Source organism: Plectropomus leopardus, chromosome 18 (genome assembly GCF_026936395.1).
Source record: "Plectropomus leopardus strain MGB_pleo_1.0 chromosome 18, ASM2693639v1, whole genome shotgun sequence".
In the NCBI taxonomy this organism is placed as follows: domain Eukaryota; kingdom Metazoa; phylum Chordata; class Actinopteri; order Perciformes; family Serranidae; genus Plectropomus; species Plectropomus leopardus.
The window spans coordinates 31,265,001-31,284,687 of record NC_142193.1 but is presented as its reverse complement, the minus strand read 5'-3'; the positions used below and the strand labels follow the sequence as shown (position 1 = coordinate 31,284,687).

Here is a 19,687-nt window from a genome sequence, read left to right as displayed (position 1 = left end):
TTTTTTATGTTAAGTTTTTTGTGTGACTTTTTAACTACTTTGTCATTTATGGTCAAAAATTAACTGAGATAATAATTAAATCATGAATCAATAATCAAAATAATAATTAGTTGCAATCTCATTTCATTCATTTTTTTATCTAAAGTTAAATGCCCACAGTCAAATTCTGGATCAAGCCAATAAGCAGTCAGGTTTGTTACTTTCGGAGGGATCAAACTCTGTCCCTCCAGCTGCTGCTGAGAATTTTTTGCCACTAACATTAAGAGAAGACAACTGTTAGGTCATTGCAGTTTTAAAAAATGTTATTTGTTTTAATATCTCTGAGGAAACAGTTTTACAAAGCAATTACAAAAATTAAAGTTCATGTGAGCTGAGAGATTAATGTAAAACTTTCAGGTCCATGGAGAGCTCAATATATATAAAAGATGAGCACCATGTGATGAGTTGTGCAAAAATAAGATCTTTCTGTCTTTCTGACAGTTTGTGGTTCGGTTTCGTGGTCTAACTCTCCGGAGAGTAGATCTTAATGAGGTGCTGCGGCTCCGTGGGATAGCCGGTAACTGGGCAGCGGCGGTTGGACTTCACATACATGTAGATGCAGCGGTAACAGAAGACGAAGCCAGAAGTGGCCAACACCGTGGCGTTCGTACGAAGCCTCTGGCACAGCGGACAGTTCCTGCTGTCGGAACCGGGCCGAGTTTCTTTGCCGCGATTGGCTGGAGAGTCCTGCCCGCTGTGGTCTCGCTGCAGGTGGAGGGGCGGCGGGGGAGCCGGCAGCGAGGTGAGGGCTTTCACGGCGCTCTGGTTGTCTGAGGAGTACCACCACTCCAGGAACTGCAGGAAGAAGACACCCAACGACAACGAGGTGGAAAGGGACACGGCAACGCCTCGCGCTGCCTGTGACATCAGCCACCACGCTCTCTGCACCACACTGCAAACACAAGAGCAATGCATTGTGGGTGGATTTAAGGTGCTGTATGAGTCACTGCAGCCTCTAGAGTGCCGCAGGAAAGAAGTTTAGTCAAAAAAATAATAATTTGAGCCGACTAATCGCTGGGTTTACATGACAGATTTGCACAAAACTTTAACGATGTTTTCTAAATTTCGATAGAACAAAATTGTGATACGACCGCGTTTCCTTCGACTGATGTTAGCGACTTCTCTCCGGATGTTAAACAACTTCTCGTTATGTTATCTCATAACGTTACAGTAACCATGGCGGTGGATGTCCAAAACATTAGCAGCTTTAATTTTATCTAATGTCGCCATAATTTCTTGGTCTTGTATGAGAGTGAAGAAGATCTCGGTCTCTTCCTCTGAACGCACACACCACGCCATGTTTCGTAGAGTGTCATGTGACAGTTGGACTTTTTCTTCTTCTTTGGGTTTAATGGCGGTTGGTGTTCATAAAGTCGCATCACCGCCGCCCGCCGTTACACATCATAAAGCCATAAAAGCAAAAAGTGTTTCAGTTCTGCAGTTTTGCGAAATATGGCTTTTTGAAACGCCTGAAAACCACCTCACGTGAGGGTAAAAACTTTTTTTGCGCTAAACGTTTTTTTTCAACTGATTTGTTTCCATGAGGCGGATTTTGTAAATGAACTGACCTGATAGCAACGAACGGGGATCCTTTCAGACAAATAATAAACAAACCGTCTATTCATGTGGACTATTACAAATACTTCCTTTTAAGAAAACTGCTGTACGTTTGGGAAAAAACACACGCACACACACACGCACACACACGCGCACACACACGCGCACACACACACGCACACACACGCGCACACACGCATGCACGCACACACACACGCGCGCACGCGCGCACACACACACGCGCACGCACGCACACACACACACACGCACACACACACGCGCACACGCGCACACACACACACACACACACGCTCGTACCTCCCCTCCGCTGGACGTCCGCTCGCGCTCGTCTTCTGCTCCATGTCTCTGATATCTTGAACGTTAAGTCGAGCCAGTTTGACCCGGGCCAGCCACAGCAGGGGATTATGGGTCTTGGCGACTCCGAAGATAAAGAGCAGCTGCTGGCAGAAGATCCAGGTCTGCCAGGCCGAGCTGACGTACGGGTACGCCGCCACGGCCGCCCGGTACAACCTCTGCCTCCTGCTCTGCGCCAGCCGGATGGAGAAGTCCTCCTCGTCCCTCTGCCGCGCCAGCGAGGCCTCCAGTTTGGCCCGCAGGTACGGCACCAGGCACAGAAGAAGAAGAGAGCGCCAGTGGGAGCGTACGTCCAGCCCCAGGTGACCGGGACCGAGTCCTCGCCTCCACGAAACTCTCTTTAGGCCGTAAAAGTTCTCAGAGAAGGAGGCGCTGCAGTGAGACAGGAAGTGGTTTTGGAGGAGGAGGTCCAGCAGCAGGTAGAGCTCATCAAAGCGCCGCCACAGGAAGCCAAAACGGGACGGGTTGGACTCGGCCAGGACCTGAGGAAGTAACCGACAGAGGGGGGGTTAGACCCGAGGCTACGGCAGGGGACCAAACCCAGTCCCAAGTACTTAATGCCAAGTACCACATACCCAGGAGAAATAAATAAATGTCTGTACTGCTTATCGATTCCTTAACGTGACATGAAAATTATTTAGTGCAAAAAAGGATATATATATATATATATATATATATATATATATATATATATATATATATATATATATATATATATATATATATATATGAAAAGTGTGAATATTGTGAAAAAGTTTAATATTTTCCATCAGTTATTTAAGAAGGTGACTATTTCATATATTCTAGACTTGTTACATTAATTAAAATGTTTGAAGGATTTCTCCATTTTAATTTTTATAATTATGGCCCACTGCTAGGAAAAAAACTATCCGGAAAATGCAAAATGCAAAACATGTAATTTTTTAAATGATCTTAGGAAATATTGTAACAATTTGAGAGACTGGATTTCTGATTTTCATGAGCTATAATCATCAAAATTAAAGCAAAAATTGTTTTCTTAATTAACGTGTAATGTATATAAAATACATGAAAGTTTACCTTCATCAGTCTTTACTGACCATTTAAATAAAGAAGAAATACAATAAAATAAACAGCCAAATAAACATCAGTACTATTCAGTATCAGTCAGCTGCTGAACCACCAAAGGTATAAGGTGGATTTATTTGTCATTTTTCTCAAATGTGGTTGAAGAAGGAATGAAATTTATTTTTGGCATATATCAAAATAAATATATGTGGATATGCTTCAATATGTCTGTGAAAGTCTAATGACGGCCGATAAATCGGTCAGAATCTAGCAAAGACCATACGGTGTATTTTATTTTTCTATTCTTTATTTGAATGGTCTGTGAAGATTGATGCTGAGCACATATACAGGACTGATGTTTATTTTATTTTTATTTATGTGCAATGTTAAATAAGTGAATTGCTAAATAAAAGTTGTTGCATATTGGCTAGTATAGTGTGGAGATTTGTCAAAAAATGACATGTCCCAAAAACAGCTGAAAACAGCTTAAAACCTCTTTAAATACCGTGCTGAGACACGCCACAGCATAGAAATTTGAATCAAAAACATCACAATGGGGCATGTCGGAAAAATGAGGCAAAAAGCAACGTGCAAATATGGCAAAAATGTTGAAAAATGACATGTCCAAGAAAACCCTGAAAACTGCTTTAAACCTCTTTAAATAGTGTGCCAAGACACATCATAGCATAGAAATTCAAATTAAAAAAAAAAAAGCCAAAAACATAGGGCATGTCCAAAAAATGACCCAAAAAGCAAGGCTATAGTGTGGAAAATTGTCCAAAAATGACATGTCCCAAAAACAGCTGAAAACAGCTTTAAACCTCTTTAAATAGCGTGCCGAGACATGCCATAGCATAGAAATTTTAAAAAACGCCCCAAAACATCATGATATGCAGCCTTCACAGTACTTTTGCAGTCATATCGGTGCAAAATCAGAACATAATCCACATAGAAATGATTTCAGCTCAAAGATTTACGACATCCGGTTATGATGCAGCATCTAAAACGAAAGTGAAAGTGAGGAGGAGGAGAGCTCAGCGGCAGGGAAGTCTTGACAAAAGAACGTATGTTCAGCTTTAAAGTGAGGAAACGTGACGGTATGTTGTAGAAACTGTCAACATTTAGTTTCTGAAATGTTTTCAGATTTGATTTTGTAGTTATTTATTATTTCTAGTCTAATATTATTTTGTCAGCTCAGGGATGTTTTGCACTTTTTGCACTGTTGTCAATCAAAATCGGTTTTTGAACAAAGTGATGTGTACAGTCAACAAAAATGCTTATTTTATTCTTATGTATTTATTTATTTTTTAAATCGATTAATCGAAAAATAATCGTTAGTTGCAGCCCTACATTAAATATTGACTTCAGTCTAAGAGCCCTTTTCTTCTGAATTTTTTGGGTGTTTTGATTCATACACAGTTCTGCTCATAGAAAACAAAGCAACGTTAATCGCGTTCAGTTTTCTTTTCCTTTCTCTTCGTTCTGCCCGCTCTGCCTTCAGAGTCGAGCAGCAGTCGAGGCAGAAATATAAAAACACGCTTTAATTGAACCCTGGGATCACCTCGTGTCTGTGCGAGTCTACAGATGGCGCGTTTGTTTTTCAGCGCAGACTTTTGACAGCTGCTGACGTTCCTGCGAACAGCGAGTCGCTTCTATCTGTGTCCAGGAGTCACGTCACTCTTTGGCTGGTTAAAGTGCGGCTGAGTGTTTTTATGAAGTCACATGTGGACTCAGAACTTCAGCAGAGACCAAAGACCAGAATCACATCACACCATCCGTGTTACGACAACACGGACTCAAACAAATCTTATTTTCCCGGCAAATATTATTGATTATTAGTAGTTAATGAGACTGATAACCAATATTTGGAACCGATATACATTTACTGTAAAAACGAAAATCTTTCTGTCAAAATCTAGAATTCGGAATATAAAAAATTTAGACGCAAAAACTTTGAATGCTTTTGCTGCAAATGTTTTATCAAAACGTCAGCATCACTGTAAAGATTTTTCTGTTTTTATCTGTTTTAATTTTCATTTATTTTTTATTTTATTTTGCTTCTATATTTCATTTTTAATTTCCCGTGCATTGAGAGCGAAGCTAACTGAAGTCGAATTCCTTGTTTGTGTTCGCAGACTTGGCCAACTTCCTGCAACTTTTTTTCCGTAAAGTGAAAACTTAAATTAAAAATGAATAAATGAAAATAGCTCCCTGAGGTTTTACAGAGTGAAACTTCCTCCCACGTCGACACTTTGTTTGCACTTTTTAATTTATTTTATCAGCCATCATTAAAAGAAAATACTGATGCAGATGATCTGCAAAATGCCAAACAGAGCGGTGAAGTAACGAGTCCTAAAACGAAGTCCGTTAGCATTTCTGCACTTCTGGTTCCCTCGTCTCAAAGTCTCCGGGTTTTAAACGGGTTTTGGGTCAAACGCCTTAAATAAGTAAATAACTCATTAAACTCGTTCGCCGCCTTTACAGCTTTACAGTCGCGCTGGAACTTTTCGATTTATCTGTTTATAATCTTCTTCGATCGTTTTTTAACGTGTTTCTACAGTGAAGTTGAAAATTCGGGGAGGTGACGTTTACGTCATGTGACCTCGACGTAGCTGGTTTATAACCTTTTTGGAGTTCATCTGTGAGGATTTTCGTGCTGGATAAAACCAGTAAGTTTCAGAAACTTGTGTTCGTCACAGAGCTTATTTCGGCCGACAATCAAAAATCCCAGAAAGTTTTTGACGAGGGAACCTGTTCGATGCTAACTTCCTACAAAAATACGTCATCTCTTCACCGCTCATCCATCAGCCACGCCGATAATCTGCCGACCCCGAACACACAGAGCTCTTCACACGATAAAACGTCCAAGAAAAGAAAAGTGAAAGATGGGCGGGGTTTATAGTGTTTGAGGCGCGTGCTCACCTTGACGGCGTGTCTCAGCGCCGGTCTGACGGCCTCCATCAGAGACTCCTGAGCCAGGACCTCGAAGACGGACGGCTGCTCGCGGACAGCGGAGGAGGTCAGGTGGGCTCCGGCCTCCGCCATGGCCGCTGCAGAACCGACACACGAGTGAACAAACAGTGAAACGCGGTTTTGTGTCTCTCAGGTATTCAGACACAAACACGGGAGTTTCTCCAATATAAACTAATTTCCAGAATTGTGATTGTAGTCGTAGCTCGTGATGGAGGAACAGGAGAGCGCGCAGGGATCGACAGTCACGGTATAGTATGTTTCAAAAATATAGAAGTCGTAGCAAACTCATAAAGTTTAAAATTCAGTTCAAAATTCTGTATAAAACAACATTTTCAGGAGGTACGGGGATGAAGAGGGGCACTGAGAGTTACAGGGGACGCCGTTTTCTTATTCTCTGCCTGCTTTATTCTTCTATTTTTTTCTGTAAACAATGATAATAATTTAATTTTAGTTTGTGGGTATATTTGATTACTTACAGTAAAGCTTTAAATGAATAAGGAAGCTAGTTATTCAAAACTCAAAGACTTTTGGGGAAGAGGTGGGCGTGAATACGTGTTCACTTCTCCTCAGTCCTTTTCAAATATGTGAAGTGAGTCATTTTGCATTTAATCATTTCTTTTGCTTTATGTTTTTCATAGTTTGTAATTACTTTGTTTTTTGTCGGCCTGTTTTTGTGCAGTATTTGATTTCCCTTTCACGTGTTCAAAATAAATCAAAATCAAATCAAATAAAAAAATTGTATAAAAGGTCATAGTAAAGAAAGTCACACAGATCTCACATAAAAAGCCAAAAAAAACAGTACATTGAAAATACCTAGAAAAAAATATGCATAGTAGAGTATGTCAAGAAAATTTTGCATTATAAGTCATAGTATAGTATGTTGTAAAATTTAATTTAAAAGTCACAGTATATGTCATAAAAAATGTTTTAAAGAAAGGTCACAGGAAAGTATGCTGTTGAATTTAATTTTAAAGTCATAGTATAATATATTGTAAATAAAAAAAAGAAAAACAGAAAACCTTACTTAGCATGTAGTATATTGACATTAATTCTTCTATTTTTCATCTTAAAAACATAGTGACATCATGTCAAAAACCTGAAATTTAAGGTGCTAAAATTCTGAAAATTAATGAATACATAATTTTCATGATTAGGTCTAACATTAGTTTAAAAATTAACTCAATATTAATGCAAAATATTTTTTATAGCTTGATTTTGAAAAGCGCATTTAGTGTGCAGAGAGATAGGCGTGTGTGTGATATTAACGCAGGCTCTAAGGGGTTAAAGACATGTCGGGTTGTCGAGGTGAATTAATGAGGTTTTTGGGGTTTTTTTAAACTTAATTTGTAAACAAAACGGCTTTTACATTCATGAATAGTTACATCAAGTAAAAATACAGACTAAACATCATTTCAGAAAATAAACAACAGCAACAAAAAACACAAGAATCAAAAGAAATAAATGATTTATGTGCAAAGCTGGTTTACTTCTGATTCATTTCTGTGTTTTTTTAATTCATAAACTCATTCATAAAAGCGAGAAACACTGGTCTGATTTTAATAAATCGACATCTGTGAATATATTGTTTGGCCAAAATAAATACAGTATTATACATATTTTCCCTTTTTTTGTTCTCCATTAAAACACCAAATTTCCTTTTCAGAAATCCAGTTTTGAAATATCCCCAAAAAGATCTCAAAGATCACAAATACAAAACAGATGCTCTAAAGTTTCAGTTTCGGAATCACAAAACACAGAATTATTTTTCTCGATGTTAAATCCTCATTTTAGAAACTCGTTAAAGGAATAAATATCATTAATCATTTTAAAGTGAGTTTTTTAATGAAGTATTTAAACATTAAAGTAAAGCAGATACAAAGTTTAGCTGTTAGCTCTCTGACAGAAGTATTTCTCCGCAGTTTATCCCGATAAAAGATAAAATAAAGAACAAAGTCAGCCGCTGGTTACACAGAGACCGTTCATTTTAGTAACAACAGTAACTCACCGTTAGCCGTTAGCTGTTAGCTGTTAGCCGCAGTTAGCTGTTAGCTGCCGTTAGCTCCGTGTTTCCGGTCGTTTCTTCGCGTTTCTTTATCATCGCGGACACACGGTCACTGAAAAACACCGCATGAAGCTCCGAACATTAACACCGCAAAGAGAGAAACTGTAATCACGCATTTCTCTTCTGGTCTTCACCTGTCGGCTGCACGCGCGGTGCGTTCACCTGCACTGACCAAAACAACCGGAAAACAGCAACCACTTCCGCTTCCTCACGGTGCATCACGCGCTGCATCACCGCCCCTGCCGGCCGGAGGCTGAACCACAGCTCTGTGCGGCCGGAAAAAAATAAATACATGAAAAATAAATTAGTTAGTAGTTAATAAGTTTTCCTAAACTCACAGATTGATTCATGAGTGGATTACAAAGACGTATATATACACACATATATACACACACACACATATATATATATATGTGTGTGTGTGTGTGTGTGTGTGTGTGTGTGTGTGTATATATATATACACACACACACACATACATATATACATACACATATATATATATACACACACATACATATATATATATATATATATACATATATATAAAGATACATATGTATAACGGCTTGTTCAGCTGGTCCAGAATAATAAATAATGCAGCTTTAAGATGCATTTCTAAAATGTATATAAATGTAATATAAGTCCCCATATTAAACAATGGAAACAAAACAGCAAGCGACCGTTGTCTTTGATTCAGCTTTATTCCTCTTTGTAATGTTCACATGAGCTGAAACATTCATGTTGTTTTCAATTTTTAATAACGATGTTCTTCTTGTAACCATCCTGGGTTTTAAATATGAACTTATCTTACACAGTGAAACAGTAAACCCTCTTACAGGGAACACACTCTGTTCCCTTATGCTCCATTAACTGTGTGTCAAACCCGAGGCCCGGGGCCCCTCAGCAGGTCGGGGTTTCACCCTACATGAAACAAAACACGCTGTTTTATTGACAGACAGCAGCTGTCATCGGCTCATTAAAGCAACTCTGAAGCACCGTGACAAGATGTTTCCACGCTTCATTACTTTTTAAACTAGTCTTGAATCAACTTAATAATGAAGTCCGTCACTGTGACCGGCCAGAATCAGACACCAGAGCGGCTCGCAAACTGACCAGAGTTAAGTGTCGGCACATGTTCTCACAGCTGAAGCTCCTGAGCAGAAGGAAATATAAGGGCAGTGGTCACAGAGACTTTTCCGAAACAGAGAGGTCAGAGGTCATCAGCAACTCTGACACAAAACTGCGTATTCTTAGAAAAATAACGAAAGAAATGTCAAAAAACAAAAACAAAAAAGGCATTCATGTGCATAAAATACATTTTAAAACAATTAAAGTCCCACTTCGATTCCCGTCTGAACTGATGGTTGGCTGACCCCCCCCCGCCTCAGCAGTTTAAAATGATGACGGCGACTCGTTAACCGCTTCAATCTTTTGCTCATTTTTTAAACAATACGCCCTTTTTTTAAGACAGATTTTTATTTCTGTCCAACAACCGCTGCATTTGCCATCTGAAATGAGAAAAGGCTGATTTTAAGCTAACTAGCTATACGCTAGCATTAGCTCCATGATTCAGTTAAAACATCTAAATTTGACTGTTAAATGTGACTGGCAACATATTTAAAAACGAGAATCTTGTTAAAGTAGATGAAAATAAAGTAAGTATTTTTATCTGACAACCGCTGTATTTGCCTTCTGAAATGAGATATCTGGCTTTTATAAGCTGCAGCTAGCTAACTAATCATGCTAACATTAGCGCCATGAAAACACAGGCTAAATCTTACTTTTCAGTGTGACCAGCAAATTCAAACAAGAATCTTGTGAAAGTAGATAAAATAAGTTAAAGCAGGTTTCTTATTTCTATCTAACTACTGTTTTATTTGTGAAATGAGAACTTTTGCAAGCTAATTTTATGAGCTGCAGCAAACAAGCTAATCGAGCTAACAGCTCCAGAACTCCCTGTTGTTACTCCATCTGACATTTTAGTGTGAGCAGCAAAATAATTTTAAAACAAGAATATTGTAGCATTAAATACAAGTAGAAGCAGATGTCTGTTCCGATAACCGCTGCATTTACCATCTGAAATAATAACTTTTTCTGGCTGATTTCATGTTGCTAGCTAGCTAATCAAACTAACATAAGCTCTATGACTAACTCCTACTAAATTTGACTTTTTAGTGTAAGAGTGAAACGAGTAAAACAAGAATCTTCTAAAAGTAGAAATTTCTTTCTGACAGCCGCCCTATTTGCCATTTTATGGCATTTAAGCTACAGCTCATTAAATCAGCCAACAGAAGTTCTCAGACGGCAATACTCTTGTATATATTCCATCACTTTTTGGCTAATAGGTGGGTATACTGTAAATCTGCAGAAAAAGTGTTGTATACCTGTACATACCCTCCACTACACTAGTGCACCTCCATGAAAGAGGACATGGTCCATATGTAGATATAAATAGCTCATTTTAAGGTGACAAAAACAGGAGGAGTTTCAGGTGATTATAAAGTAATGAAAACACATTTATGAATATTACATTCTATTTCTGCCAGTCTAATTCCTACACATTTGATCTTTAAATGTCGAGTATCAGTTGACAGGTTCTGCTAAAGCCCACAGGAAGTACACCGGGCATTGATTTTTATTTTTGTGGTTGCCAAACGGTGGAATTACAACTCCTGACTCCGTCACGTGATGCCCTATGGCCCCAAAAAGACTTTTTCCTATTGACTTATATGACGAAAGTAACGTCTTTAAATCCTTGGATTCAATGTTTTGAGCGTCACAACCCTCACGACTTGTTTCCCTATCAGGATGTGATCCATTTGGTCTGATGACATTTGCAAAGTCCAAAAGAGCCCCAAGATTAAATCACTTCATTCCTATTCAAGTGCCAAACTGGAAGTTAGCTGTTTGGCCTCTCTGCCACGCTTTGCTGCTGTAAGACTCTCGTGCACATAATCAATGGGCACACGGATCGGAAGTAGTGCTGATCATCACCAGATCATCCAGGTAATTTATACGGCTTCGTGCACCCCTGAGCAACTCTCATAGGAATGAACGGGGCTCCACATTCAATGCTGTATCCAGATCTCTAAATACATCCATGGTTCTGCTGTGCCTTGTACGCTAAACTATGATTGGACAATCACTGTTTTGGGGGGAGGGGTTTAACAAGTGGTCAATTGTCTTTTATTAAGTTACTGACAGTAGAAGGAGTCAATCACCAGTTCATGGGACATGCAAGCACTAAGTTTCCATGGCATCGACTGTGAAAGGTCCTCGGTAAGGATCCTTGTTGCATAAATTAGGACCTTCAGGACATACAGTACATATTACAATACACAATACAAAAGACCTTCATACAAAAAACAAGAATAACTACCTGAAGCAAAAAATACAACAATCCAACCAAAGGCATTTTTACAGGATGTTCGTTGTAGATCGATGCCATCAGGCAGGAAAAAGTTAACCAAAACCTGAGCAACGCCGACATTGCTCTTTTTGTTTATCTGCTGTGTGAAAAACCTTCAAAACAAACATATAAAGGCAGATCCAAAAGGAATATACAGTTTTAAGAGAAACAATATCATACAGTTTAATACAGATATAACTTAAAAAAGATAAATATTTTTGTTTTATATACAGCAAGCCAGTGCTTATTCAATGACAGCATCAAACTAGTTTCTCAAACTATGGCTTGGGACCAGGTCACTGACCAGTTGGTTTTTAGAGCCTGGATCCTGTCGGGACTTTATCCAGATTTCCAGTTGAATCATGTAAGCACTTCAAACTAAAAATAAAATAAAACCTTCATTAAAGGCGTTAGCAGCAGACAAAGGTGATAGTGGTGCATTTAAGTCTCTCTTGTCTGACTAAATTTCACAGTCTAGAGTGGTGAGCTTGGCAGGAAAACTCTAGAACAGTGCTGTGTGGGCATTCAGTACTGAAATGTACTTAAAGCCAGAGATGAACCCAGAAGGTAGGATTTTTTTGTGCTACCTGATGCTTTCTCTTTTTTATGTTTATGTCTGATTTCCCCCAATCCTCCTCAATGTGCTTTTTAGTGGCAGGATCTGTCACATGTTCAAACACTCTTGTCTTTCCCATAGACTGTTTAAAATAACGGACATAGCTCCTGTGACTTTTCCCACTGGTTCATGAAGTCCAGTTTAAAGTGTCCATTTGGTCATTTTGGAGCCACAAGTGACCAAATTTGAAAGACAGGGTGGAGCCGACTCCTTTTCCACCAGCATGGTTTCGCTCTGGTTCCACCACCTATTTTTGAACCTTAGAGATTTTTGGCCAAAAATAAACTGATCCAGGACTCGAAAAGTTGATTCCCAGCCAGAACCCAAAAAAAGCAGGTTTTCTTTGCCCGGAAGTGCAAATCATGCTGACATCAGACGCCAAGTGACAAATATTCAGAAGTTCCATGTCTGTTACGTACGGTAGCAGGACCATTAATGATGCAGCCACAATTGCAATAGCTCCATTCAAAACTGGTGCAGTCAGACTGATGGGCTAAATTGCACCCAGGTTCCAAAAATCATAGACAGAACCAGTTCAGGACCGTTCAAGGGGTATCACAGCTTGTGGTGATGCTGCACAGACAGCCCATCAATCAAAGCAGCCCTGCCCTTATTTATTTGTAACTTTAAGCTAAAATAATAAAAAGTAAACAGGTAATCCCCCCCCCCCCCAATACAGTTCTCGTGAATGTTGAAATTAGCTATGGAGACTAAAACTGTTTTTTGTACCATGCTGTAATCATGTTATTTCTGCTGTAAAATTGGACATTTTAACATGGGAGTCTACTGGGATTGACTCGCTCTCGGAGCCAGTGGACATTAGGAGAACTGCAGTTTTTGGCACTTCTGCATTGGCTTCACTTTTCAGCTCCATTCCCTTTGTCCTTCCTTATTTGTCTCTGGTTGGTTAACTGACAGACCTGACCGGTAACAGGAAATATGTTCCATATTGAACGTATAACTTCTGCTATACCCTTTCCCTATCGTGTCTGATCATAAAGTCAGCTAGTGCTTGTCTTGCCGAAAATGACAATCCGGCAAGCAGGGACGCTTAATGTACCCTTTGGCCAGGTGTGCATAACTGAAAATGTCGGCAGTATTTGAATATCTCACTCAAGTTTTCTTTTTTCCCCACATAATTTCACTCACTTTTCATGTTTGCATTAAACCATACATCATAAATACCTCCAAGGTATGTGCTGTTACCCCCATTTAACATTTATTGTGCCTTGCCCCTCTGAACGTCATCCATTCATTTCGAGCATCGCCCGGCCTCAATAATTCCCCAGCTCTAGTGAATATATCTTTTAAATTACTCTTTATCAACCGTCCTTCAGTATCTCTGACTTATTGTTGAACCTTTCTCTACACATTGGACTCTACAAAGGGTCGTTTTGGTTTGACAGGAGAGGTAGGGCCTGTCGGTCTGTCGCTAGGTCTGTCTGAGTAGCTGTGGATCACTGGCAGTGTTCGGGCCAGCTTCACGTCCAGGTAGGACGGATTCTGACTGGCGACTTGCACCGAGCCTTCCCGATAGTAGTCAAGTTGGTTGTCATTGTGAGCATTGTTGTTGCTGCGGTTATGGTAGGCAATGGAGGACACCTGGCCAAAGCCTCCTTGATTGGTGGGGGTTTTACTGGGTGAGGTGACGACCGTGTCCACTGAAGACACGGCCCAGGAGCGAGACGGGCTGAGACAGGACGCAGAGCTGGACGGAGCTTGTTGTTGGTAGTGCTGCTGCACCCTTGCCGTCCTGTCGCTAATGCCCATAAACGGAGTGTTTCTTGATAAACGGGCTGCCTCTCCGGGGTAGGTCCCACCTCCTCCCATGCTTATTTCTGACTCCAGAGAGGAGGTCAGAAAAAGGTCATCGTGGTAACCCCCTCCCACAGAGCCCGGATCTGAATCCATGTGCTGGGCGGAGGCTGAGGTCCTGAAGCCTGGGCCGTGATTACCGGGCTGCCCTCCGGCGAGGCTGCCGCTGCTGGTGGAAAAACGGACGCTGATACTCTGGGAGTGAACAAGAGGCCTGGGCGGAGGAGCGGGGGAGGACTTTGGGTGAGCACTGAGCGGGCGGCGTAGTCCCCCCTGATAATGGTATTGGTAATCATGCAACGGTGGAAGGCTATCAGGAGGCCCCATTGTCGCTTCAGTAACTTCCATGGGGTAGTGGGCTGCTTTGGACTGGTTGCGACTAAACTGACGGGCCTGGCCAAATCGACTTATCGCTACCCTCTCCCCTCCTCCCTCTCTCCCGTAGGCCAGTGCAGGTCTTGCCTGGCAAACCAAGTCCACATCTACATCATCTTGTGGATATGAAGCTCCAGAGCTCAGACCAGCCTGGGCCTGCAGGCTAGAGCTGATATCTAGGGGGCTCGGACCGAGGCCTTCACCCAGTTCGGCCAGTTCTTGTGGCAGTTGGCCAAACTGGGAGTATGCAGAAATCATGCTGGAGTGGGCCGAGGAAGTGGCCTGACTGGTTCTGACAACCTGGACTTTGGCTGGTTGGAGCCACTGGCCTTGTACGGGGTTCTGCTTCTGGAAGGATCTCTGATTGGACAGGTGGTGCTGTTGCCCTCCCTGGATCTGGTCTGAGTGGTGGAGGGCTGAGATGGACTGGTGGTGCAGACCTCCGTTTCCAGACATGTTTTCTGACATCGGGCTGAGTCGCTGTTGCTGCATTGGGGAGGGAGGAGGGCTGAAATTGTGATAGGAGGAGGACGGAGGAGGTGGCGCAGAGTGACAGGGGGAGGAAGAGGAGGGGTCAGGGCTGGGGAGGTGACGATACAGGTGAGTTGGAGAGAGAGAGGAAGATGACGGCATCCCAGGGCGGCCATGAGTGTCGAGACTTTGAACCCCAGGTGGAGGGTGGAAGGAGGAGTGAGGAGGAGCATCTCTGCTCCCCTCCTCCCTCTGCTCCTCCTCCTCCCCCTCAGTAAGCCCCTCCCTGTCCTGCACCTGCAGACAACCAGAATCTCTGCACCTGGCCTCGCTGATGGACACATTTTGTGAATGAACTCGATGTGACGAAGGAGGAGGAGAGTCTTGTTGCTGTTGTTGTGCAACCTGCCGACACTCCTCCTTGACCCGGGACAGCAGGCGCTGGATCTCCCGGTTGGAGGGGCACAGGCTGCTGGCCTCAATCAGGTCCTCCAGGGCTGCGTGGAACTGTCTGCACGGAGAGGGAGAGAGAAAGGAAGGGAGAGAAGATTTCAGAGGATGGCATAAAGAGAGTGCTGCAATAATGAATGCAGGGAGAGTCTGCGGGTCCAGACTGGGCCACATGTTTAAGCATTTTTTACTAATTTAAAGGGAGCCGTTGCAATTCTTATGAACATGGCGGAGCAGCATTAACGCCTACAAGCGTTCAGTCTGCCGTTTAACACCAAAGAAGAAAACCAGCAAGCAGGGAAGAACAACAACAAAATATGGAAGACGGTTGTGTCAAAAAAGTTCAATAAAGCAATACAGGACTGTAACAGTTTTTGAGCCATACTGCGCAGCCCTACGTGCGACGACTTGATTATTGCATAAACCGCATGTTATGATGTTGCCATGGTTACCTGCGTCCGCGTTTGGCGCGTGCTCGGGCGTAAAAGGCTTCATACGATTTGGCTTTCAGCTCCAGCGCCTTGGTGGCAAACTCCTCCGCAAGGCCAAAATCCTGCCAACAGATAAAGAGAGTTCACTGCTGTCCGCGAGGACGCAAGAGACGAGATTCGTTTCGTAAAAGGTCGCTCACGTTCATCTTTCGGTGGCAGCGGGACAGGTTGAGCAGCACGCACACTCTCAGCTGTCTGAACGTCTTCAGCTCGTCACCCGGAAACTTCTGCAGAGCCGACTGATACGAGCGAGCGCCTTCCCTCACCTTACCTTGCTACAAACACACACAAAACTTTGGGTGTTTTTTTGTGAATTTAAGGACAAAAAATATGGCAATTTTATTTTCTTGAAAATTTTTGGTAATTTTTAAAGTAAAAATGTTGTTTTTAGTTTCTTTTACTTAAGTAAAAGTACTAAAACCACACTCCACAAGTCCTGCATTGAAAATGCTAACTATGTACAAGTACATAATTAATGTGTATAAGTAATGTGTAAAAGAAAGGACCTGATGCAGAGCAATCTTAGAAAAAGAAACACCCCAAAAATTTAAAATAGTACAAGAAAATAAAAACATAAAATAAATAAATATCCCCAAATCAAATCCAAACCAAATCCCCCCCCAAAAAATAAATAAACACCCAAAAACTCCAAAATGTACAAGGAAATAGAAAAAAAATAAATAAAAAATTAAATAAATAAATATCACAAAAGCTAAACACTAGAACAAGAAAAAGAAGATTTAAAAAAAAAATGTCATCAATATAGTTGCAATTAATTTTCTGTGAATCAGCTGACTGATAGATCAACATCAGTAATGTGTGTGTGTGTGTGTGTGTGTGTGTGTGTGTGTTACCTTGTACAGTCTGTCGCCCTCTTGGATCAGTTTACTGAGCAGAACCATTAAGATGTCGGGTTTAGAGGTCGCCATGGCCCACGTCGCTGGTCCTAAACACACACACACACACACACACACACACATGCACATGCACACACACACATTCAGCACACGAATAAAACTCGTCCTAACAAACTGCAGCCTTTGACTCTGGACGGAGACATTTCTGTCTTTTACGTCCTCTTACTTCCTGTTATCTCTAATTATACAAACACGATGAATCATGGGAGCAGAATAGCTGAGTCATGTTTGCACCTATCTGGGCTCCCTTTTTGAGCAGAGCGATGACCGCTGATGTGTTTCTGCAGCCGACCGCCCGGTCCAGAGGACGCATCCCGCTGCAGTCCACGTGCTCCACCGAGGCTCCGTGATCCACCAGGTGCTGCACCTGACGGAGACGGAGACAGCGCAGACGTTTAGTGTCTCCTGGAGACCGAAAAAGACTTCTGACTTCAGACGAAGAGCAGCAACAAATACACATTCAGCAGTTAGATAATAGACGGTTAAAAATTGGACTGGATTGGCTTTTTTTATTTTCTAATTTCAGTTGGTTGATTGAGTGGTGAATTTATTTTTAACATTATATATAATATTTTGTATTATCATTAATATTATTTTTTTTTTAAATTTATTTTATTTCCTTAGTTGATTACTATTATTGTAATTATTAATTTTTATTCCTGTTTGTTTTTGTTGTAATGTCATGTAATATAATAATAATAATAATAATAATAATAATGAAATTATTTTTTATTTGTTTAGCACCTTTCATACATAAAATGCCACTAAAAGCGTCTTACATGCAAGAGTGCTAAAGTTTAAAACATAACAATTCATGAAATAATTAAACATATAAATGATACGTGTGCGTGTGTGTGTGTGTGTGTGTGTATACAAAATACATACATACACTCACACATAAACACATACACATTCATTATTCTTTAACTGGCAATCTACCTGTTTTCAACAACATTATTTATTCTCATCTGCTCGTGTATATTATATACGACATTTATTCAACGCACCACTTCAGGGTCGCCGCGGAAGGCGGCCAGGTCGAGCGGCGTGCGTCCGCTGCGGTCGGCGTGCGACGTGGCGGCTCCTCTCTGCACCAGCTCTCTGACCAACGGGAGCTGACCCTTCAGACACGCCCAGCTCAGTGCCGTTAACCCCTCCCTGTCCGTCTGGTCCAGAGAGGCTCCTGCAGACACAGAGAGGCCGAGAAACGTCTGGGTCAAAGGTCAAAGGTCACAATCATTCACACCAGAAATAAAAACGCCGGTTAAATCGCAGCGAAGTTTAAAATGATCACGAATCAGCTGCTCAGAATTTAAAACACGCCACACAGCCGAGCGCACGTTAACGCTGTTGTTGTAGCATCACCGTCACGTGTGGTTACCGTGATCCAGCAGCAGCTGGGCGACGGTCACATGACCCTCTGAGGCTGCCGTCATCAGAGCCGTCCGACCCTGCTGGTCCACCACGTTCACCTCCACGCCGTGACTCAGTAAGAGCTCCACCACCTGACGAGAGGCACAAGCACACACTTCTGAAACTCGGAGGGATTATTATCATTACAGTTATTCAAAAAACTGTCCAGAAAACTATAATTATAATTCCTTTAAATTTATTCATTTATTTGTTTATTTATCTTTATTTAGATTTGAAAATCCTTGAGGACGAGCCCTCATTTACAATGATGTGGAGCAGACAAGAAAATGAAATGCAAGATTAACAAATAATAAACAAAAATATTTAAAAATATATAAAATATAAGAGAAAAATTCAAAATTATGTTACAGAATTGTATATATATATATATATATATATATATTGCACTTTCTTGAGGTCTTTTTCCTTTTTTTTTGTTTGCTTATTTTACTATTTCTGGGCTATTTCTTCTTTAATCGCTCGTCATTGTCTTCCCATTTTTGAAAGACATAAAGACAATTTTCTCAGGTTTCAAAGGGTCAAAATGTTCTTTCTTGCTGATTTTTTTTCCAGCTGTTAAAACACGCCGCCTCCACGTGCAGCTTCTGAAGTCTGTTTTTGCTTTCTGTGTGTGTGTGTGTGTGTGTGTGTGTGTGTGTATACCTGCCAGTGTCCTCGTCTCACAGCGCTGAAGAGCGGAGCGACGCTTCGCCTGTTGCTTTGTTCAGCAGCAGCTCCCTGATCCAACAGCAGCCTGCAGACGGACAGACGACCACTTCCTGCAGCCGCCGTCAGAGCTGACACACACACACACATACACACACACACACACACACACACACACACAAACAAACACACACAAACACACACACACATAAACACATACACACACAGACACACAAGAGATGTAACAAAACATTTTAAAAAACTTACACTTTTTCCAATTTTGAGTAACTTTTACTCAACTCAAGTATTTCCATTTTATGCTACTTTGTACTTGTACTCTACTACATTTTGGAGGTAAAGATGGTACATTTTATTCCTCTACATTTATTTGCAGAATTAGACTATTAATACAATTTTAAACTGACAAGATTAAACTGCTCAGCAGTAAATAACATCATTAAAATGATGATCATCAGCTGCAACATCCAAGTAATTAACACATTAAAGCATCACAAGTACTTAAAGTACATAATTCTGACACAGGCCAGTCTGCACGATGAGGTTTCTGGTACTTGAAGTATATTTCGATGCTGATACATAAATACAGAGTATTTATGCACTGTGGTATCTCTACTTTTACTACAGTAGTATAACTGAGTACTTCTTCCAGCGCTGAGTATTCTGCAGTGAAGCTGAAACCTGAGGCGGTTTTGCTGAACTGTAGAGTTCAGTTCCTCCACTAGAGGTCAGTGATGCAGCACGACTGCAACAACATGGAGCTTCATTTATAATTTCAGCTTAAATTATGAACTAAACATGTAGATTATTTCATATCTTCATCTTTAAAATTACATGTTAACCCTTTGAAGCCTGGATTAACATTAGGATTCTTGTGCTTGTACTTATTTGAGTCCTCCTGCAGGAGCAGAAACACTCCTCAGTACAAACGAGGAGTAGTATTCCTGCAGTGTGTTTATGTTGTACACAGTGTGTGTGTGTGTGTGTGTGTG

General features: G+C 41.2%; 2 protein-coding genes across 5 annotated transcripts in view; both read right to left on the bottom strand.

Moving 5' to 3' along the window:
* Nucleotides 1–284: 284 nt before the first annotated feature.
* Nucleotides 285–8,251, bottom strand: pex12 (peroxisomal biogenesis factor 12). 2 transcript variants are annotated; one of them, XM_088069330.1, is made up of 4 exons: nucleotides 8,004–8,251; nucleotides 5,941–6,068; nucleotides 1,915–2,453; nucleotides 285–931 (listed from the first exon to the last, which is right to left on the bottom strand). In XM_088069330.1, the coding sequence occupies exons 2-4, from the start codon at nucleotides 6,061–6,063 to the stop codon at nucleotides 502–504; spliced, it is 1,092 nt and encodes a 363-aa protein (XP_087925456.1). In that variant the 5' UTR covers nucleotides 6,064–6,068; nucleotides 8,004–8,251; the 3' UTR covers nucleotides 285–501. The 2 variants fall into 2 exon arrangements, with proteins under 2 accessions (XP_087925456.1, XP_087925455.1); XM_088069329.1 differs by having other exon boundaries at nucleotides 7,997–8,250.
* Nucleotides 8,252–8,736: 485 nt separating this feature from the next.
* The window catches only part of tanc2a (tetratricopeptide repeat, ankyrin repeat and coiled-coil containing 2a), a 38,784-nt gene continuing 27,833 nt past the window's right edge, over nucleotides 8,737–19,687 (bottom strand). For all 3 annotated transcript variants that reach the window (XM_088069300.1, XM_088069299.1, XM_088069301.1), the window contains 8 exons: nucleotides 18,675–18,808; nucleotides 17,980–18,103; nucleotides 17,606–17,781; nucleotides 16,833–16,965; nucleotides 16,536–16,627; nucleotides 15,822–15,956; nucleotides 15,643–15,743; nucleotides 8,737–15,251 (listed from right to left, as the gene is read on the bottom strand). In XM_088069300.1, coding sequence (XP_087925426.1) covers nucleotides 13,445–15,251; nucleotides 15,643–15,743; nucleotides 15,822–15,956; nucleotides 16,536–16,627; nucleotides 16,833–16,965; nucleotides 17,606–17,781; nucleotides 17,980–18,103; nucleotides 18,675–18,808 — 2,702 coding nt within the window. In that variant the 3' untranslated portion in view covers nucleotides 8,737–13,444. The remainder of the gene's footprint in view (nucleotides 15,252–15,642; nucleotides 15,744–15,821; nucleotides 15,957–16,535; nucleotides 16,628–16,832; nucleotides 16,966–17,605; nucleotides 17,782–17,979; nucleotides 18,104–18,674; nucleotides 18,809–19,687) is intronic.